The sequence below is a fragment of the Psammomys obesus genome, unplaced genomic scaffold, assembly GCF_907164565.1.
Source record: "Psammomys obesus unplaced genomic scaffold, mPsaObe1.curated_primary_1811, whole genome shotgun sequence".
In the NCBI taxonomy this organism is placed as follows: domain Eukaryota; kingdom Metazoa; phylum Chordata; class Mammalia; order Rodentia; family Muridae; genus Psammomys; species Psammomys obesus.
This window is the reverse complement of record NW_026596109.1, coordinates 16,043,600-16,066,545: the sequence shown is the minus strand read 5'-3', so window position 1 is coordinate 16,066,545 and position 22,946 is coordinate 16,043,600. Positions and strand designations below refer to the sequence as shown.

The 22,946-nt window shown below is 44.0% G+C and overlaps 1 protein-coding gene across 4 annotated transcripts in view; it reads right to left on the bottom strand.

The window, feature by feature from the left end:
* Positions 1-22,946, bottom strand: part of Sptbn1 (spectrin beta, non-erythrocytic 1) — a 169,192-nt gene that overhangs the window by 54,829 nt on the left and 91,417 nt on the right. For all 4 annotated transcript variants that reach the window (XM_055628921.1, XM_055628919.1, XM_055628920.1 and 1 more), the window contains 2 exons: positions 9,014-9,165; positions 1,421-1,594 (listed from right to left, as the gene is read on the bottom strand). In XM_055628921.1, coding sequence (XP_055484896.1) covers positions 1,421-1,594; positions 9,014-9,165 — 326 coding nt within the window. The remainder of the gene's footprint in view (positions 1-1,420; positions 1,595-9,013; positions 9,166-22,946) is intronic.

The following is a 22,946-nucleotide window of genomic DNA, read 5'->3' as shown; positions in this document are numbered from 1 at the left end:
GCTGAATTTGGGGTAAAAGGTGGGAATACAGTAAAGGTTCAGTAAAATAAAGCTACTTAAGAGACCGCACAGCGCCAGCAACACTGCAGGCCTGGACTAACACCAGTCTCTGCCTCATTCAAGAGGAGAAAGCATGTGTTAGCAGGCTGAAGTACAGAAAAGGCATACTGACAGCCAATGTTTGTTCAAATTTGTTTACGCTGAAAATGCTGAAAACGGTCATGTATGTCAGTTCCCTGACGTGGGCTGTCAAGAGGCCACATCAGAATGGCCTTTGATGTTCCCTTTACCACAGGCCAACACAATGGACGTTATCTTCAACAATAATTCCCCACCTAGCCTACTTAGAATCGCTGGAACTGACCCCGGGAATCTGAATTACTAAGATACTTTCTTAGTGGTAGCAGTGAAGGAAAATGACAAATCCGAGTTGTCTTGTTTTGTAGCTCCCTGTCCCCACAGAGATGTCCAGAATACTGTTAACTGGAAGCCTAATCTTAGAAGGGCAATAGAAATGGAAAAGCATTCATCACAGGCTGGTTTCAAAGTTTGAACAGGAAAACCAAGACAGTTAAATTTTGATTTTTGATTCTTCTTTTTCCTCCCTTGTGTGAAATTTTTTCCTAACCCAGAAAACCAACAGGTCTTTCTTTATCAAAGGGTGAAATCAGGAAGGAAAATCACAAGGACACAAGGATGTCTGCAGGAGACAGGACTTCTGGGAGATGTTTGTAGAGTAACCTGACACCAGGGCAAGAGGTTTTCCCCAGCACTTCAAATTGTAACTGAAGGGCACCAGAACAAAGCCTGGAGGGTGGGCCTGGACTAAACAGAGGCTTCTCCCTGACACTGAGCTCCTGCACCTCCCCAGAGCACCACAACATCCACGGCAGCCTGAGCTGAACCCCACACGAGGCTGCAGGGGGCTGCACACAACGACCCTGAGAGCGTCTTCTGACTTAATACGCTTCTTTCCAAATACAGAGGTACTCCACCACATGATCACTAACTCTAACACACACAAGGCTTTTTGGCTCTTTCCTCCTGAAAAGTGCTCCTCCACACTCAAAGGAGCATGAGAAGGTGGGAATGAAGCCCTATCCTACATGGACCACAATCCTGTGAGTACCCAGCACTAGTCACATCACTTGACCTTTGCTACTGAAAGCCAAAAGTTGATACTGGATGTTCAAAGGTACCAGGAAGTAGTGGGTTAGGGTGCACCCCAGGAACCCACGTCATCAAGTCCTATCTGACAGGAAAGCCAAGTCTGTCAGAGGCAGTGAAATGCAGAAGGAATGGTAGCTCTGACACTCCAGGGCAGCATCAGCTTGGTTCCTGTGGAGCAGGAAGCTCCTATGTGGAAAGGAAAGCTGGTCTATGTTCTTTAAGTGGTGGCTTCTTTTGACAAGCTTCTTACCTGGAAGCGCAGAATGATGGTCCAGATGAGGCCAAGGGTCAGCCGGTGGTTTCCATCCACGATGTCATGGGAGCCCATGTTCTCAAGATGGACTCTCTGCTCCTTCAGGAACTGAAGGGCCTTGTCTACATTCTCCAGGCAGTGGATGCGCATCCTCCCCTTAGTGGGTTTAGGCTAAAAACCAGAGAACAAGGTAGAGACTCTTTATCCGGAAGGGTAGAGATGGCTCCTGAACCTACCCTGGATCATACATGCCCACTGCGTGGTCCTCTGTCACCCAGACCCACTAAAATCTGTGTGCACTCATGGAGTCTCAGTGCTACTGCTGCCACCCACAAAGGTATTTTGCAACTGTATCACAAAGCACTGGTGAAGGTCTGACTGTTTTAAATGTAACAGCAGGTTGCATACCCTCAAATCAGCAAAATTCCGGAGTGGCGGTTTTATGAGACTAGAGAAGGGAACAATTACAAAGGTGAATTCGGTGAAGAGGAAAAAAAGAAAAGGAGAAGAAGGTCATTTTACAATTGTACCAAAATGGAAAAGAAGGTGTTGGAAGGGGACTATTTTAAACATTCTTGCCACACATAGTCTATAAACATCTACTCTCTTATTATACACCACACACACACACACACACACACACACACACACACACACACACACGTCACGCCACATCACGTCACTGGGGAAGCTGGAGAGATGGCTCAGCAGTAAAGAACATTGCCTGCTCTTTTCTAGAGGACCCAGGTTTGAATCCCAGCACTCACATACCAGGTCACAACTGTCAGTGACTCCAGCTCCAGGGGCTCCAATGCCCATTTCTGGCCTCTGAGGGCACCGTACAAATGTGGTACACAGACATATATGCAGGGAAAACATTCATACACATAAAATAAAAGTATATAAGCAGAATCTAAAACAGAAATTTTAAAAGTAACCGGGACATTTACTTTATCACCCCAGTGCACGACCTTCATGCTTTTAAAATATTTCTTGACTTCATAACTGATGCTCGCCCATCGTTAGTGAAACACTAACACCTCTTTTACAGCAAAATAACAACAACAACAAAACATGGCAAAGTTAAATAATATTGGTATTATAACCTAAGAGTGAGAACCAATACAAAAGCCTGTAAGGCCTGGTGGCACATGACGGAAATCCCAGCTATTCTGGAAATTGAGGCAAAAGGATCGTTAAGTTCAAGGTTAGCATAAAAACCTTACTGAGACGGTCTCAAAGTAACCACAATAAAACAGGCTGAATACATAGCTCAGTGGTGCAGCCCTTGCTTCAGGTCCAATATCCGCCTCCGTAACAAACACCCCCAACCCTCCTGAAGTTCCAGTATGCCAATTCTCCTTTCTTGTGTTCTGTTTGCTTCAGAGAGGGATTTTCAAATGTTTAAGGTGTGATATTCAGGTATTCAAACAAATTCAGGGAACAATAAACTATTCTCGAGAGGTAATGATTTCACTTTAATTAGATAGATTCCAACAGAAGACACTCCTTAGCTGCCATTTACTGAGCACTGCTAAACATGCATCTCTCTCCTTGGTGGTTAATGGTAACCATATTCGAGCCTCACAGCAGCCATGATGGACAGCAACTATTACTCTCACCCTTTTACTGCTGAGGTCAATTAATCTACCCGGTAAGCTAGTCTGGAGTGAAGCAGATCTCCGAGCTCAGTATCTTTATGTGACATGGAGATACAAGGAGGAGGGGTATGCATTTCCAAGTGAATGGAAAGGGCTCAGCTCTCATTTGACAAATACTTTTAGGAGCTATTTGTATATTAATTTGCTTCACATACTCAAAAGCTGAAGAAAGGATAACAACAAAAACTGAACACAAAGAAACAGGATCTATAATAAACAATCTCTGAAGCTGCCACTCAAGAGTGGCTAGCTCTGCCAAGAAGAGGGGCGCACCATCTTGCTTCCGTTCGTTATTATCAGAATTTTAGGGTGGCATGAGCCTATTCCCACAGCAGCACACACCCCTTTTTACCCTGTATCATTGGTGATGGGAAGGCTCAACTGCCATTCAGTGGAAGCAAGGATGGACATCAGGTTGACAGGGGTCCCAGCAGGCAGGTGGGCAAGCCCTCTGAGGAAAGGCAAATTTCACTCACCGGCCTCAAATCAATCTCACAACTTCCCTTCCAGCTCACATTGTGTTTACTAACTTATTTCTATTTTTTTTTTTTTACAAGTGTTTTTTCCTGTTTCTCCTTCCTTGATGCTCTTGTGCCAAATCTTACCAACTATTATTACCTCTAGACCAGATCCACCTTTATTTAGACTCCAAAACAGAGAGAATTATGGAGGGAGCCAACTTTAGGGTCTGAAAACAGAATTCTAATTGTTTTAGAGTCATTAGGTCAAACCCATCTCTGAGAATCAGTGTAGTCATGGGCTAATTTTCACACACACACACACACACACACACACACACACACACACACACACAAACACACACCTGTTGGGCCTTGATAGTGTCTCTCAGTTCCTGAGTTATAATGTCATCAAAGCAAAGACATTTAACTCAGTGGTCACTGACTGAAGTCACCTCCAGCTACTGTGAAGCAGAGGCTTTATCATCATGCAAGTTCAATTTTGAGTGCCTGATGATCTAGTCAAGCGAAGAGGAGGCCAGAAAAGACACTAACTGGCCTCAGGAAACTGTGCACCCAACACTTTCTTTAATCACAGATACCATTCTCCCCACCCCTTCTCCTGTCCCATACCCCCCTACTGAACTAAGTATGGTAGCATAGCCTTGTGGCTGGAGGATAGGGTATTTGAGGCCAACCCGAGCTACATCATGAGATCCTGTCTCAAAAGAGAAAAGCCCATCTCTACTGACTACACACAAATAAAGCCAACCTGTTGTCTTCAAGTTCTTCCCTACCTCCTAAACGCGGAGCTGATTCAGAAGAGTTCCTAGCCAGAGGAAACAACAGGGGAACAACAAGGGACATGCCTCTTAGCCTGTAAGAACTAAATGAGGCATTGCACAGGACAACAGTTTATAACTCCCCAAAGCTACACACTCTCCGGGCTATAAAACTAGATCACGGGTTATGAGCACTACCTGCCCTGTGGAGGCAGGTTCCATTTCCAGCACCCACATGGCAGCCCACACCCGTTTTTTACCTCCAGTTCTGACACCCTCTTCCGGCTTCTACAAACACAGCACAGACATGGCACTCATATAGCAAAACACCCACACATGTAAAAAATTCTTTTTGAATTTCATTTGTTTGTTTGTTTGTTTAAGGAACTCCAACCAAACAGGACACTTGCCCAACTGTAGAGCCCTCTGATAAAGCCCCTAGACCTTTCATCATGATATTGATGTGTCTATCACAGCATGGACTTTAGAAAATGCTTTCTTCCTGGCTAAATCTGACCTTGTATCTTTTGGCTCCTTAATCTGAGCCACGCCACCTGGGTCCAGGTAAGCCTCGGCTCCCTATTAAGGTTTCTGGGATACCTCATCTAAAAGGCTCCCTTCTTTTTCTCTAATTTCCAGGAATTTCCATTCCTTTGGCTCTTTAGTATATGGTTCCTCCCACTATTCTTTCGCTTTCCGCATTTATCCAAGTAGGTCCCAGATTAGTGGGGCTATGAGTGTTTCCATGGTTGGCTGTGTGAAACAAAGTCAAGTTTCCCATCTACAAATAATACTTAGAAAACAGCCTGGCTCTGTGATCAGTCTATACAGCTCTCATCTCAAAAACCAACACATGCTGCTATTATCATTTAACAAAGACCATGGTAGAAAAAAAAAAAGGAAAACAGAAGTTAATTCTAAACAGTTAAATGTGGGATTTAAGGATTAAATCCCATAGTAAATCTTACCTTCTCTACTTAGCTTAAGCTGTTCTAGAATTATTGTTTGCAAAACCAACAGAACAGACAAAACAAAATACCTAAACTTTATGTGTCTCTGTGTGTGTGTGTGTGTGTGTGTGTGTGTGTGTGTGTGTGTGTGTGTTTTTTTCTTCTAAGAGAATGACTAATGGAGTAAGACAACAAAACATAAAGGCAAAATCAGTAAACAGGAGGCAATCAAGCCTAATGATATTTGTGATTGAGAACAGCAGGCACTGGAGAAGACCCAAGTCTCTGTAAAGACTTAACTGGCAGCAGCAAGGCAGAAAACTGGCTATCTTCCCTAAATTTCTTGTCAGAGAGGCCTGAAGGCCCTGATCATGGGTGAGCTGTGAACGTGGGTTATGTCTTTGGCATAGCGTCACCATTTAAGCGTAAGCCTGCTGGCATTATGCTGGTGGGCCCCTCCCTCTCCAAAGGGGTGGGCAAGCCTCCACCCCCCTTCCCTCTCCAAAGGGGTGGGCAAGCCTCCACCCCCCCTCCCTCTCCAAAGGGGTGGGCAAGCCTCCACCCCCCTCCCTCTCCAAAGGGGGGGGCAAGCCTCCACCCCCCTTCAGTCTCAATCTCACCTGGTCTGAGATCAAGTGCAACTAACAGAGTGTCAGGCACATGTTCTGTGTTCACACTTCTCCCCGCCCAGATGATGCTAGCAAAGGGTCGACTATATTTTTAACAGAATTCTGAAACAAGACCTTCCTGAAGAGTTACTGTCTGCTGTGACTTTTGAACAAGGCACAGAAAGGAAAGGTTTTATTGCTCATTAACTGACTCCCAATCAGCAACAGTCCTACTGCCCTATGCCCAGACATACCTACAGGAGAACATTAGGAGAACGCTTCTGGATGTCTAGCCTGTTGGGCCGAGCCTACAGGTGGAAATTACTCTTCCTAGGAAGTTCAGAATCAAGCCACCTCACAAGGCAGATGATGACCTGAAACTTCTGAAATATATCTAATTCATTCTATTACGCTAAATCCAGATGGTGTTCTGGATCATTAACTACCCCCCCTTTTTTTTTCCAGTTTCACTCAGTAAAAGCAAGTGCATACAGAAAATTCCCCTCTGTAAATCTGAACCTGCTTAATAGAGTAAATCCGTATAGTCTCTTAAACGTTTATCTGCTATTGCCTTCTGAGCTGGTGGTAAGGGCTAATGCGCTGGTAACCAAGACACAGCTGCAGACAAGTGCAAAAATGTCTGTTACCCCAGGTTCTAGCCTGAAGGCGCAGAAAAGCAAAATAGTCTCAACTGTTACACTGCACGGTGAACTGGGCATTAACTCACACTGGAAGCTTCGGGACTGAATATGGGAGAATCCTTTGGGGCACACTGCATCCTACAAGCCTCAGGAGCCAAGGACAGAATGTGGTTTGTGTCTCCAGAATTTCATACACCAAATAGAGACCATGACCAAACAGGAACTTTACCTCACTATATAAGCTCTTCTTACTTTTGGAATATGAGCAATTAGACTGCTTGGTCTATAATCAAAGATGGCTGTTAGGAATGGATCATAAAAGAAAACAAAAATGTCTAACACTGACTACCTGAGAGGGTAGAGATGGTGGACATCTTCTATTCTTTATCCCTTTTCTTCTAGGCTTCTCAATCACTGAAAAAAAGGTGTGCGTGTGTGGTTAACAGAGTTGGGTATAATGGTACAGACTGTGACCTCTGCTCCTGGGAACTTTGAGGCAGGAGAACTGTTATTACCTCAAAGCCAGCCTGGGCTATAATAGATCCTGTCACTCCTCTCTGCCCCCCACCAACACACATACACACACGCGTGCGTGCAAAAAGAGCAAAAACTTACTGCTTGGCACTTGTGGAGCACCCCTTTATTTTCAGTACTTGGGAGGCAGAGGCAGGTGGATCTCTGAGTTCAAGGCCAGCCTGGATTATAGTGTGAGTTCCAGGACAGCCAGGGCTACACATAGAAACCCAGTCTTGAAAACTACAAAAACAAACAAACAAACAAACAAACAAACAAACAAAAAACCCACCAACTACTACCTTACTGCTTATTTTGGAAATAGCAAAGTGGGATTTGGTCACACACAAAAAAATCATGCCTTGCTAGTTGCTGTTTTGTTTTCCCTGCTAATATTTTTGCTTTCTTTCTCTGGTTAGATAAAGGTCAACGGGGCCACAGTCATGTATTATATGGGCATTGTCATCATAATCAGTCCTCCTGCGCTCTGGGTATGCAAAGGTAAACATTTTACTTCACGCAGCCTGAAAGACTGGACTGTATTAGAAACAAACAAAAAGCCTAAATGTTCAAACCAATCCCTACTTATGTGACCTCTTATTATTTTATCAAACCATCAAAGGATAAACAAGTAAACAAATTTACAAGGTTAAATGAAGAGGGAGGAAAAGGTTTGACAGACAGGAAAAAGAAAAGTCTGGTTATAGAGATTTCCTTTCTGTAAGATGCCTATCGCAGTAACTGTAGCCTAGCTTCTAAAACAAGCCTCACTGAAGAAATCAATAAACTGTTGTGCTTGCCTCCCAATACAGGACCCCTGGCCCCACACCACCCCCTTCCTGCATCCATCTCCACAGGGGCTTAGTGACCTAGCTGGACCTGTAAATTCTCAAAGAACAATGGGGCAGCCACACCTGTATACTTACGGAATAACCAGCATGGACAGAACTCAATAAGGATGAGAAGAGGCTTGACTGTCTTTAGAAAGGCAAGACCCTGTTCTTGACCAGAGGGATGAGGAAAGAAAATACTGTCTCCATTTTTGCTGATGTTTAGAGATCCAATTCTGTTCACAGACTACTAAGAGAGGAAAATAAAAGCCTAGTCTCATAGCAGCAGTCAGAGGTGTGTGGAATGATCTGCAAAAAGATCCACTGTGGCTGGCTGTCAAGTTACAGAGTAGAGATCAAGTTAAATATGAGGCTCTTTTGGCAGCCCCGCAAACCACTGGCATCATATTTTCCTAGCAATGTTAGTACAGATGTGAAGCTCTCTCCCCCGGCATCAGCTTGGCTCAGATATGCCACCTATGAAATACATGTGCTCTGGAGGAAAACAGGGCATAAATGTTCAAGCCAAGGCTAACCAAAACCTGCTGGGTCAGTCACAGTGAGTGGCGAGCTTCTCTAGCCTATGGTATATACACAAAAGTCTTTTTTATCGGAGATACAGTTTTCACTGCAGGCTAACAATTTCCCTGCCCAGAAGAGCAGGGTGAATTTATCAGATGTGCTGTTCCCAAGATGACAACAAAATATCAGCATGTACCATCACTTCCAAAACAAAAGAAAAGCAGGAAATAAAACTAAAACTGCCAGAGGCCACTGCATTCAATTCTTGCTACCTTGAGATGGCAGCTCAGATTTTCCAAAGAATCACCAGTAAGACGTAAATTTAGAGCTCCTTCCATGATCTCATGTAAGTGGCAGATTCATCTCAGAGGCAGCACCTAAGCTTGGCCCTTCCGCTGCAAGCACTGTGCCTTAACAGGACCATCCACTAGCATCATCCCTACAAAATACATGGGCATCTCAGAAAGGAAACTACATTATTACTGTTCAAGAACATCATCCAGAATCAAAGCGTCTACCTCTCTCATCAAGATTCTCCTCCAGAAAACATTCTTAATTGCAGAATTTACCTGGAGACAAGTCCCTACTTGTTTCTCTAAGTGTTTTCCCACTTAAGGACACTTACCAGCCTCTCTCCGGAGAGGACCTCCAGCAGTTTGATGAGCATCCGTCCATCTCGAAGGTCGGTGTACAGGTCTGTGATTCGGCAGGACACTCGGGCAAGGTGGGAGTTGACCCACTTGGTAAAGGTCTTCTTCTGTACAGCTTCACGCTCATCTGTAGGCAGAGGAGAACTCACATTACCACCAGCCCAGCATCGGCAACAGTAGGTAAGGCAGCAAAGCCCAACAGCCCACACAGCAAGGGTGCATCAGCAAAACTGAACTATGACAAAAGCCTCACTTAGTTCTTCTGTCTCGGGAATGTTAGGATTTGGACAACCCTTGCAATAGTCAACTCCTAGGCTTGCAGCCAGCAGAATCCAGCAGATAATGGTGTGGCCCTCAATCAGTTTGACTGCAGAGCTTCTGGTAACATATTCATGAAGCAGTGAATGTAGTGAGGCATACACAGTACACGAAAGGGCAGGCAAAGAAACTTGGAAGACAGCAGGAAACTGCTTCCTATGGGTACAAAACCTAAGGTAACACCTGACAAGGTTAAGTTTACTCATGACTGGGAATCAAGGCCATGGCTCTTCAGAGATTCTGTCACATGTACTGTGGACAACAGAGAAAACAGGTAACAAGAAGTGTAAAGGTATCTGTCCAGTCAAGGAGGGACATTCAGGGCCCAGTGTTTCAACACACTGAGACTGTCTTTGTCCTCACCTACAAATTAATCACACAATGTTCATATCCAAACTTTTAAATACTTACTGAAAAGGTACCTGCTGGTGCAATAATGCAGAGTACAGTCACTGAAAATTCAAGTCATCCAGAAAACAGTATTGAGTTTTTCAAGCCTCAGAGATCTAGGTTTTGTCCAACTCAAATCTTAAAACTAAACCCTGGCTCCTAGAACTGGCCCTTTGAATCACACAAATAGACTTTCAAACTTTTCATTTCTGCCGGACACCCTCACTGAGGTTGCTGAAGACTTTAAAGAGGCACCCTGAGTATACCCTGGAGCCACCCCATTTCCTGACTGTTGGATACAGAGCTCACAGACTGCCGGTTTATATCCTAGCTCTGGTTCCAGAGTGGAAGCCCCACTCCTTGTACAAACTCTCCCTGAACATGTTTACACATGAAGCAGAGAGCCCAACAACTACTGTCCTGAAAATCCCCAGGTAGTCTGTAAAACTCACTCCTACTGATGGGTATGTGGTCAGTGGGTCCTGGGCTCCTAAGGTGGCCAAGAGGACAGTAAACAGGACAGTAACTGTTCTGAAGCCTCTATTCAACCTCACAAAGTAAGGTAGTGAGGCAGAGACAATGCTGGGCAAGCTTCTAATGTACTCCAAGCCAGGCACCTGCCAAGACACCTGGGCCTCCTGCTGTAGTTTGCAGTTTCTTGAGGTCATATCTTTCCCTAAAGCCCATGCCTCCAAAACTGGGCCTTTCTTCAGGGACGAAGACTAATCAGAAACAAAGGACCAGAAAGGGTGGGACTAGGGGAAGAAAGAAAAGGCACACTACAGCCTGCAAAAGGAGCTACGCTAATCACACCACGACAGGTTGAGACCGCATGCATTATTCATCTCACAATCATCATGATGGATGGCAACTTTACACTACAGTCCCAAGGGTAGTTTTTGTTGTTTGCTTCAAAAGTTGGGCTGTTTTGGAAGAGCAGAGTACAGAAATATATCAAGCTCGGGATATTTCATAGACTGTACCCAGAAAACTAAGAATTTCTGATTCAGATATATTTAAAAATTCTAGTTTCTTGTGTATGCTATGAGGAGCTAGAAAATGCCCTTAACAGAGCCCAGAACTGCAGTGTGCCTCAGAAGTGCTAGAAAAGGGAAAGGAAAGAAAATGAAAGCAAGCAAAAAGTAAAAGGAATGTGAGGTTTTATTCTTCATATGTGCCTTTCCTCCAGTTTCAAGTTGAGGAAGAATACTAGTAAAATCACACTTAAGCTGCGCAGGTTCCCATCACTGCGTTCTGCCCAGGGACTGGACATGAACAACACCCTCTGACAGAGGAAGGGCAGGGACACAAGGCCAGGCCAGCTGATGTGTCATCCTCCAATGGAGTGTGTGCAACAACTTCTGAAGCAGGAAAGGGGGTGGGGAGAATTTACGCAGTGGCCAAGTTGAGAATGAGAGAACTCTCCCTGGAGACCCAGTCCTTTGTTCCACCCTTCCTGGGAAGGCAAATGACATCATGCCTGTACTCCCCCTAACCCCATCTTAGAGGCTAGGGGAGATAAGCCAGACGCCTGCAGAGGAACAGAAGGCTCTTGGCATAGACAATGGAAGACAATCCAGAGGCTTTCCAAGCTCAAGCTGCTGTAGCTGGCCAAGGTATGGTAGAAGGTAGTGGAAGCAGAACAGGGAGCAGTGGCAACTCCAATCCTATGAGCATGAGGTAACTGCAGTGAGATGAGAAAAGAGTCCCTTTAAGGGCCACAGTAACCTGGTTATTTAGACCAGTGGTTGATTACTGTCCCTGAGGAACATTACACTGTGTCTAAACATTCTTGATAGTGGTGACTGAAGGACAGGGGTTCCTGGCATCCAGAGCACAGAGGCCAGGGACACTGCTTCATACCCATACTCCGGACAGCCTCTAAAACAAAGAATCCCGCAGCCCAAAGTGCCAGGGCTGAGAAATCCTGTTCTATCAATTATAGCTGGAACTAGAGTGTATCAAACTATATGAGCTATCGAGGAATGCCTGACTTCAGGGTGTTCTTCCTCCGTGTACATCAAAGCCTTTTTGAGTCTAACAGTTTGTAGAGACTCCATGACAGCAGAAAGCACCTGCCTTCAGGCACACTCATTCCACAAAGAGCAGAAAAGCAGGTGCAGTCCTGGTGTGGGCCAATATGATGGTGGGCATTCAGTTTCCCCTGCCATTTCCACTTCCTCTCACCCTTGAAGGGCCTCGATGGCTGTTACCAAATCCAATCATACAGACATCATTATAAGAACTCTAACTAAAGGTTGCTGGTATCAAACAGGACGCTGAAGTCCTCATCAAGGTGTCCAGGCTATTACAACTGCTCATTAAATTAGTTCCTGTGGCACCCCCATTAAACAAACATTCTCAATACAAACAACTTAAGAAATGTCTCAGGGACAGTGGGATCCTATAACCCAAGGCTGGACAACCTTTAGAAGCCATCTACATCTGCTTTCCCTCAAGTAAAATAATCTCTCCAACACTCGAGCAGTTATTTAAAAATTCTAAGCTGAGCCTAGCAGTATAAGCAGAGTACCTAACAGTGATTTCTAGCCAATCCCGAACCACTGTAAGCGAAAGCCTGACTCAAAAGAAAATGTAAACTAGGACTGGGGTAGTCCAGTGTTCACAGCTTACCCACTGTGTGCAAGACCCACAGTCCAATCACCAGTGTCCTCTAAACCAGAGAGGTAAATCAATCCCAGGTAAGTAAAATCCCAGACGGGGTTTGTAAAACCACATGCACACGAGTGTGGCAGGAGGTTCCAGAACAGACTGGCCACTCTTCCAACAGACCCAGACTCCAGTCCTAGCACCCACATGGAGGCTCACAACTGTCTGTAACTCATTTCAGGATATTCTTGACACCCTCTTCTGGCCTCCATGGGTACTTCACATACATGGTCATGAAGGCAAGGCACCCCCATATATAAAATAATAAAATGAAAGCCAAATAGTCCAGCAGATAAAGGTACTTGCTGCAAAGCCCAATATCCCGAGTTCAATCTCCCTGAATCCATGTGGTGGGACAAAATCTGTTTCCACAAGTTCTTACTACCTCCACACACAGACTATGGCATCCACACAGTCACCTGCAAACACATGTGCATACATGCATTCGCAAACACACACTCACATATGCACACACATGCACACAACCACATCAAATAAAAAAATGTAATCAATAAAGGGGGGGCGGAGAGATGGCCCAGCAGTACACGATACTCTTGCAGAGGAGCCATGTTTTGGTCCCCAGAATCCACGTGGCAGCTCATAACCGGGGTCTGTAACCCCAGTTCTAGGGGATCTGACACCTTCCTCTGGCTTCCGTGGGCACCAGGCATGAATGTGATGCACAGACAATGCAGAAAAAACACTCACACACATAAAAACACAAAACAAACAACATTAACAAGATCCAAACAAGGCCAACAACAGTCAGAAGACTAAAAACTAATGATTTATCCATTAAAGTAAAATCTTTTTTTTTTTTTTTCCCTCCTTTTCAAGGAGGGAGAAAGACTAGGATGAGATGGAGATCCCATACATGCCTTAGCTTGAAAAAATAAACAGACACTTCCTGGGAGCACCGTGCACAATGACATAGCAGGAAACCAGAAACAAGCAACTGGTCCTACTGATAACAGCACCAGCTGTTCTGAGGCAACTGGAGGAAGGAAACTCATCTTCTGACACAGGCCTCCCTGGGACTAGTGTGGAGCTTGCAATTCATGTCTGCAGGCCGGCATATAAATAGAATGTGAGTTAGAACACGCTTCCTCACAATACACACGTAAATGTCTACTGTGAATGCACAAGCAGGACTGGGCACCCGGGACGCATCTCAGTGGTAGAGTACTTGCCGAGCATTCCTAAGGCTGGAGAGCAGACCCCCAGGATCACAAGTCCAAAGCGGCATATGTAGCAGAGCTGCAGACTGAAAACCAGCCATGAGCTCTGCATCAGAGGTGCAAGCGCTACGGAGAGAGCATGGAGTCTGTCTTCTGAGCAGCTCAGCCTGGATTCTGGCATGGTGGAGCAAGGGCACAGAAAGCATGCTAAACTCCTGTATGTCCCTGCCATTTCTACTTCAAAATGAACCCCTTGAAATCATAATCTATAAGAAGCCAACTTGTAGAGCAGGTTGGGATTATTGTCACAGCTTCCTTTGAAAGGGAATCACCTCTTTGAAAATGAGACCTAGGAGCCAATCTGAATTAACAACAGTGTACGGTGCCCAAACCAGGAGCAGGTAAAAGGTCTGCAGGTACAGACACAAAGCCTCCATATGAAATGTTCAGAACCATTCACTGAAAATGGAACTCTTCAAAACTGTCTCTCATTCAGGAAACCACATCGTGAACCTGGTAATCCACTATTCTACATCTCCACAAAACACAGCAAGGGGAAGTGGCCTAGAACTGCTGTGGAGAAATAAGGACAGAGGAGCCCACCATTGTTCAATGTACAGTGGAGGCTAACTTTGTCTTAGGGTTACACAAGGAAACAGACACACAGTGTTTTGGGTGATTTACTAGAGAATATACAAGAGATGTCTGAAATAAGACTGACACCTCTCTGAACCCCAAAGACTCTCAAAACCTTGCACACATTCCACACGGTCCCAGGAAACAGATACTTACTAGCTTGCCAAAAACAAGAGGAAAACAGGAACACTACTTACCATCCATCTCCAGTCAGTTTCTTTATGATTTTAAATATCAAATCAGGGGAGGGGAAGGGCAAGGAAAAAGTACAGGACTGAGACAATGGCTCAGTCTGTCCTGACTTAAATCTTCAGCACCCACATACACATAAAAGGCTGAACATGGTGGCATGTCTTTATAATCCCAACTCTGGGAAGGCAGACAAAGGCCGACCCTGGGTCTTGCTGGCTAGCCAGCCTAGCTTAATTACCAAGTACCGGGACCCAAATAAAAGACCTTATCTCAAAAAAGAAGGTGGATGGCACCCACCCAAGAAATGCCACCTAAGGTTGCCTCTGGTGCCCACACTAAATATACACACGTGTTGTACCTACATGCATATACATACTTAGCTTTACACTTCGAAGGGAACATACTACAAAAATCCTGTGGCTCACAAAAGCCTAGACTGGCAATCAGCTTGTCCTTTATAGAAGAAGTTGGTCATTTTAGGTTTAAAGCACTTTTACAATATGTTAGTACCACAGTCTATAAGATTTCACTTTCAAGTCAACCTCAACTTAGAAAATATGCACTGAGTGCTATTTTCTGAGTGCCACAGACAGGACACAGTGTCAGCTGCCATTTCACACTTCTCTGTTAAGCCAGCTGATGCACCGTAGCTCTACACATTTCAAAATCTTGTTACTGAAACAGTGCCCACAGGCAGAAGATGAACTCTGGGCCCCTTCCCCACCCATCTGGCTTCCCCACCGGTGTGAGCCCAGGGTAGCACCTGTACCTTAAGAGGATTAGCAAGAGCTGGATGCTCAAGGCTAGATTTCCTAACTGGTTGCATTCTTTCTCTGAAGGGCATTCATGTTCCATCACCTCTCCTTCCCTGACCCTCCCTGGAAGGAGAGTGGAGTTCAAGGTGACCAGAAAATAACATGTAACAGCCATAAATATTAGGAACAAGTTTCAACAACACAAACATCAGATCCTTAGTTATTAAGCTATATGCCAGAACGCTGCCACTGACACAGACAGGAGAAACCATCATAACAGGCACAGCAAAGAAAAAACACAAAAGAAGCTTACTATCAGCACACGAGGCTGGGTGGGAGAGAGTGGGCCATTAGCGGTGACTTCTCCAAGTAATAATGCTTCCTAAAAAGCAATGAGGGGGTCTGCTGAGTTGGCTCAGCAGGAAAGGGAAACTTGCTCCAAGTCTGATGATCTGAGTTTGATCCCTGGGATCAAATGTTAAGAGCCAACTCCTCCAAGTTGTGTTTTGACCTCTGGTATGTCCATGTACACACAAACATAAAATATAAAAAGATGAAACTCTAAACCAAACTCTCATGTGGTCCACACGTAATATGGTAAAACTGGAATTCTCCAGAGCTAAGGCTAGTCCATGGTAGCTCAGCTGATACAGTGCTTGCTGCCATGCTTGAGGCCATAGGTTGCAGTCCCAGTACCTCATAAACAGGCATTAAGGTGCGTCCCTACGATCAGAAGTCCAAGACCATCCTTGGCTACACAATGAGGGTGAAGCCTGGGCTATCATAGAGTGGGACTATCTTCAGGAAACCAACAACAAATGAACATAACAAATTTAAAAACTGGCCTGTCTCAATGAACTTTACAAATTACTCACCTAAATCCCACTTGGCCAGTGACCACTGCCCACTGTAGAAATTATCATAACTTAAAACAACATTAATAAATAAGACAGACTATATTATTTTGATGTCAAATTCCAAAATGCAATTATTTACAGAGAGCATGTGTGTTTGGGGGAAGGGAGATGTGGATTGTCTACTACACTGGAAATTCACTAACAACTGTGAAAAGATTAAGAAATAAAATGTAAATACTATAATGATGAGATGCAGCCTAGCCTAACCTAAATAATATAATACATATACAAATAAATAATATACCAGTGTATCAGGTCAAAATTTTACTTCTCATTATTTTTCATTTAGGAGATAGTTTATTGACTCATAAGCTCTACCTCAATTCATAGCTCCATATGTAGCCTCAAGTTTATTCCATGTAGAAGAGCAAGCGTCATGCACACGATGAGCAACATTAGCCACATAGGACTCTCACTTTGTTTTATAAATCTTGGACTCATGGATCAATCAGTGTATTGGTTACCTTTCTGCTGCCTTTGCAAAAGTGACTTATAAAGAAAGAGCTCCAAGGGAGAGTCTGTAGTGGAACAGCAGCAAAGAGGCAGCCAGGAAGACCACACCAAAGCCCATCCTCAGTGCCTACTTCCTCCAGCAATCCTCTACCTCCTCAAGGTTCTACGACAGCCTCACCTCCACCCCACCAACAGTACCACCAACCAAAGATCAAGTGTGCAACTACGAGTCTGTGGTGGACATTTCTCCAGAACCCACATTGTGAGAGCAGAAGACCAACTCCTATGAGTTGTCCTTTGACCCCCATAAGTTTGTTACGGCATAGTCATGCCCACATACATACAAAAATTAATAAAATATAATTTAAAAACTATTTAGGGAGTTTCTTTCCCTAAAAACTAAGGAGCGATTTTTGATTTGGTTTGGTGTTTTTGTTTTTGTTTTTTTTTTTCTTTCAAGATAGGGTTTCTCTGTGTAGCTGTGGCTGTCCTGAACTCCCTTTGTAGACCAGGCTGGCCTCGAACTCACAGTGCCCTGCCAGCCTCTGCCTCCCTGACTGCTGGGATTGAAGGTGTGTGCCACCATGCCTGGCTTTAAGGAGTGATTTTCAATTCCTCAAGAAGACACAGAGCTAGTGTGAACTACAACCTCAACTACTATTTAGCTACTTTTAGAGACTGAAGTCAAGATGAAAGATATTGCATCAAACATGAAACCCTTCCTCCTAAATTTCTCCTGTGGCTTTCCTTAACCTCACCTCTACTGTAAACGGAGCACAGGAGTTCTGCCCAAGCCAAATACTATAGTTCTGGCCAACAAACTCGCAAGTATACAATGTATGCTGCTTTGTTTAAAAGGGGAGGCGAAGCTGGAGGTGGAAGGTCCCAATTCCATCACCTGTTGTGTCTGTGGGGTGGCAGGACAGTTAATAATTTCTATTAGTGGGTTTTGCTCTTTAATTCAAACCAAATTTCATTACTAAGAACAGAACCAATGTTTTAAACCCACTTCCACGAAAGACAATGCATAAAACATAAGTAGGCCTATGCTTTTCATCTACCTAAACAATTTTTTTAATTTTTTTTACTATTAATTATTAAACAATTTTTTAATGAGAAAAATAAAGCTTTGAATGGAAACAGACAGATACAAAGAGAGAAATTAGTTTTTCTGTTTTCACTGTTCTGGACATTTATACCTATCGTTAAACATAACCACAAATCTGTTCACACTATGACGCCCTGCCCACCCCATTCATCAGGCAAGGCCTGATGTGAGCAAGAGAGGGACTTTCAGCAGGCGGGGACCTGGCTTTTGGTGGTTCTGCCAGGGCGGATGTGGGGCGGCCCAGGGTAAGACAGCCTCCTCACGGAGAAAGTGCTACTGCTAGTCACCCTTGCTTTACCAATTTGTTCTTCAGTATTCATTCCTTAATGAATACCGAAGCCAGTTCTCCTCAACAGCCACTATAAATTTAATAATCTACCATCAGTGTAGGAAGGGCTGGAGGCTCCAACATGTCCTGCAGGCATTACAGACAGTAGACTCCGCTCTCAGGGCTAGGTGCAGGGACGTGAGAATTAAACTATAACTCTACTCCTTACACCTCAAAGATGAATACTGTCACTTTAGCAAACACATGGAGCAACTGACACACTTGTATGTGGCTGGCAGGGTAAAATATGTACTTCCTCACCTATAGAAATCCATACTCTGTAAAAACTTCTATAAGAACAAAGATATAGAAGACGATAATACAGATTTTTAAAATACTTACACCTAAAAACAATAAAAGCAAAAGAAAGGACTAAAAACAACAAATAAATAGTAAAATTAAAAAATAGTAGATCTACCAAAAAAATTAAAAAAAAAAAGTAACATCAGGAAGGTGACTCCACATTACTAAATGTAGGGAATCTATATAACATGCATTAAAGCATGCATCGTATACTGTATAATGAATATTTAAATGTAGTTATGCATGAAAAAGTACAGAAGCATGTTTTGAAACTATTTAGTCATAATTATCTCAAGGGAGCAGAAGCAATGCTGTAGATACTTCCATCTGTAGATTTCTGTACTGTTTGCTAAGTTCTTTTAAAACCTAACCCTGAGTATATACCGATTTTGAAAAATTAAAGGCCATTTCCATTTGAGTGGAAAATGCCATATGACTGTTACCTGACAACAGAACTCAGACCTACCAAAGGGCTGAGAGAACTCCAGAAAATTAACATATGACCATATAACAAAGGACCACTGCTGTCTTGGTTAAATATCTAAAACAAATAAATGCCATCTGGATTCTTGTATTTTCCTTCTGAGAAATACTAAATCAATATTCACCCTTTAACAACATTTGTAAGTGTAAATAGCAAGGCAAGTATTAGTGCTTCCTTTTGCTAGACAGAGACTAAGGACACTGGCTTTACAGTCAGTCACTGTCCCTGAAGAAATACTGAGGTCTACAGGATGCAGGGCAAGTTTCCAACAACACCCAGCAAACAATTCAAAAGGAGAGGGACAGAAAAGCTTAGGCCAAGTATCCACTCACCTGCACTCAAGTTTGAAAATTCCCATTTTCTCTCTTACTTACAGGGGTTTAATTTCAGATTTCATGTACATACAGGAAAACCAGCTCTGTTCTTAATTTTTTAAAAATAGTTGCTCTATGCAATGGAAGCTGAGGCTGGTCTAAGGCATTCAGAGCTTAACACAGACGTCAGCCTGGTGATCACTGTATAGGGATGGGTGGCAAAAGCGAAAGTTACGCAAAGCAAAGGTCAAGCAAAGGTCATACAGAAACAGCATTAGCCATCTACAGGGACAAGCCTGATAGGAGCTGATGCTAAAAATGTGGGTGGTACTCTAGATATCCTTCCAAGGAATGGAGGAGTTAAACCATCTCCCACATATACTCTGTAGCTAGACTTAATTTAGGGACCACTGGAGCCCATCACTCTTGAAAACACTTTGCTAAAACGGAATTAGCCCTCATAACCATGAAGAACCCTGACCAAACATGTGAATGAGAGCAAATTGTAAAGATGAAAGAGGTCTGGTGATTTGTGCAGTCTCCAGGGAAGCACAATCCTGGGAGCTGATTCCAAAGCCCCCACGATGCTACACATTCTACACTAGCAATGCTCATGGGATGCAACTAGAGCAAACAGGGTTCACTCGTGGATGCCAAATAATGTTGGCCCTCTCCTGATAGGAACACTCTGAATTCAATCTCTTTATTCTTATTTTTGTTTGTCTGTGAAATAGGTCTTTTGTAGCCCAGTTGAGGATCACCTTGATCATCTTTCTGCTTCTGACTTCTGAGGACTGGGTTACCATCACATTAGTTTTGTGTGATGCTGGCAATGGAATTCAGGATTTCATGCATGCTTCTTATGATTCCCTGAAACTTAATGTCATGGGAATTTCTAAACTGAGAGTTCTTAGACACCCTCATCAAAAGAATCCTCTGTATTTCCAGTTATTCCTTAAGCAAGGGAGGTGTTCCTCTCCCCTGCCTGACAGGGGGAGGTGCAAATCAACCTTGCCCTATCATGAAGCCCTTGTTCAGTCATTACTAATCCAAATGCAAGACTAGCGTCTTCATTTTCAAGTGCCAGCTGCACAATATTCTATACTCTCTCCTAACTAAAAGAACCTAAATTGTGTCTGATACCTATGATCCCAACACTCAAGAGACTGAAGGGAAAAGACATTGAGATGGGTACTAGTGCCAGATCAGCTTAGCGTACACATAGCAAGACTTTGTTTCAAAAAAACGAGAATCAGAAATATGTAATTGCACAACGTATGTTGGATACTGGAGCCAATGATTTAAGAAAGCTAGTTTTTGCAACTTTCTGCCATCGTGTACTTTGAAGAAATGTGAAATAATTTGGCAGATACAGCTTAAAGGCATTTTCAGCATAGAATGAAGGCTCTGAGCAGGATTACACAGAACCAGACTCCTGGGTGTGTTTCCCCATTTACAGTGGTTTCCAGAGCCACCCTGTTCTTGGCCCTGACCATTTCAGGGACCCTCCATCCCCACCCCAACATGAAACAAGAAAGCAGTATGTCTGCATTCAGAGAAGACACTGGAAAGTTCTTCAATAGGATTTGGAGGCAAGCGGTGCTTAATTAATAAAGCAGATAGCTTAGGGTAAATCAGTAGCAGCAACAAAATGGGTGAGCATCTTTTTATCTGAAGGTCATTCCTATGGACAGATGCTCGGGATCAATGAAGTTTAAGGAGACGAGCATCATCTGGTAATTAGTCTGTGAAAAGGAAACAGTAAAAAAGGGAAACAGACTTTGCTCAGTTCTTTAACTGTGGGCTGTACCCTGAACCACAAAGTGGTCACAGGGCAAATTAAAGCTTAAAAACCAGACAAACACACACAAAAATCAAGGGAACAACCACAACTCCCAAAGCAAGGAAACCAAAGTATGAGAGCAGGCTGACAGGTTGGCTTGCCAGTCTAGAAGAAGGAACCAAGGCTGCCAGTCCTAGCCAAGGCACCCTCAGAAGCAGCAACAAAGGATGCTCATGTCTGGACAAGCAGGAGAGCCAACAGAGTGCCAGTGTCAACCTAACCCTCTAGAAGCCAGTCTCTCTCCACAGCACTCACAATACTGAAGGACTAAGGAAGAAGAAAAGCAGAACTAACAAGTAGATTTCCTATTCTGATAAAAAAAAAAATTAACAAAAATCAACAGTGGCTACACCAGTAATGGTGGTGCATGTCTATAATCCCAGCTACTAGCGAGGCTGAGTGTAAAGGCTTGACTGGGCTTCAAAGTTAGCCTGCCTTAGCGGCAGAACTCTTGGCATGTTCAATCCTCAGTAACACACCAACAAATAATGCCATCATACACATACGCATGTACTTTTCCACACACAAATAAGAGCTATGTAACACTGACCTTCTCAAATCATAAGGCCTGAACTTAAAGTTGTTTTCCCACTCGTGAGGATCAACGTGCCCCTCATGTGCTGCAAGAGCTAGTTGGAGCATACAAATGAAATGTGACTGCCTAAGTGAGCTCTTGTTCCTGGTTTGCTCCAAGTTTCAAATACAGTTTAGTTCCACATGTAGTTAGTTCTACCTTGAATCTCCACCACTTGACATGTCAGCAAATAGAAATCAGAACCAAAGCACTCAAGAGGAGATTTTCCCCAGAAAAAAAGCTTCCCAGCCATCAATGCGCAACAGCCCAGGGTTCCCTCCAACCACTGAGGGGCTTGATTTTCTTGGCACGGACTTCTTTCCCCAGGGTGGCAGCCCAAGGCCGACAGAAGAACCAGCCCAGAAAACTTCCACCTATGGCTGTAACTTAAATGAAACCTGGTTAATTATTCACGACAAAGGCATGCAGGTTGGTCCTAGCAACAAAAAGGGCAGTTCTCAAAAGCTGCTTTGGCTCTTTAAAGGAGAAAGTAATGGCATTCAGAATAGAGATTTGATTTTAGAACTGTTTCCAAGATCAATACAGCTAACTGCTCTAGGGTATTTACTCACACAGTAACACTGTCCCTTGTGGAAAAGCCTGCTCTAGGGTATTTACTCACACAGTAACACTGTCCCTTGTGGAAAAAACTGCTCTAGGGTATTTACTCACACAGTGACACTGTCCCTTGTGGAAAAGCCTGAGAGACAACAGTCATTTCAGTCTGGATGCACTAGCTAAAACCAGCCCCTAAATTCCCACCGAGTCTCTCAGACTCACTTCTGTGAACCCAGGTGAGGAGTTTCTGAGACGCACAGAAGTCCTGATCTGAAGCAGCTTTGTCCACGTTGCCCTCCTGGGACGTGCCCTGACTGCAGCCATGAGGCTACGTGAGCATGGTAAGGGCTAACCATGCTAATCCTACTGTACAGGGGAGCCTTGCTCTTGGGTACTGGACCCCCTTAGGAAAGTTCAAGGGATTACCCAGGGAAAAGGCCCGAGTAGGCGTCACATCCACAGAAGCAATATGGAAGAACGCGGCAGGATGCGGCCCAACACTGCATTTCCTCCCTTCAAATGACACACCTACAAAGGCCGCGGGACAAATGAAAACTGTTCCAACTTACTTTGACCACATTCCTGCATAGCGCCTTCTATGTTTTAAATGTACCACAGCCTAAATAAAGGGAGGATCTCCTGAGCTATATAAACCCACAGGCAGCTTTCTGTTTAAGAGCGAACAAAAGAGGACTACAGAGTACACACAGCATGCATTAGCAGTGCCATCACACAAAAAGATTGCTCAGAATACAGTGCTCAGGGAAAAGAGGCATTAGCAGTGACACGGCATCTTTCAGACCCTCCAAAGAGAGGGTCACATTTTCTCTAGACAGAGAAGCCAAAGGTCGGAGCCGGAATCTTGCGATTCTGGACTGAGCACAGTT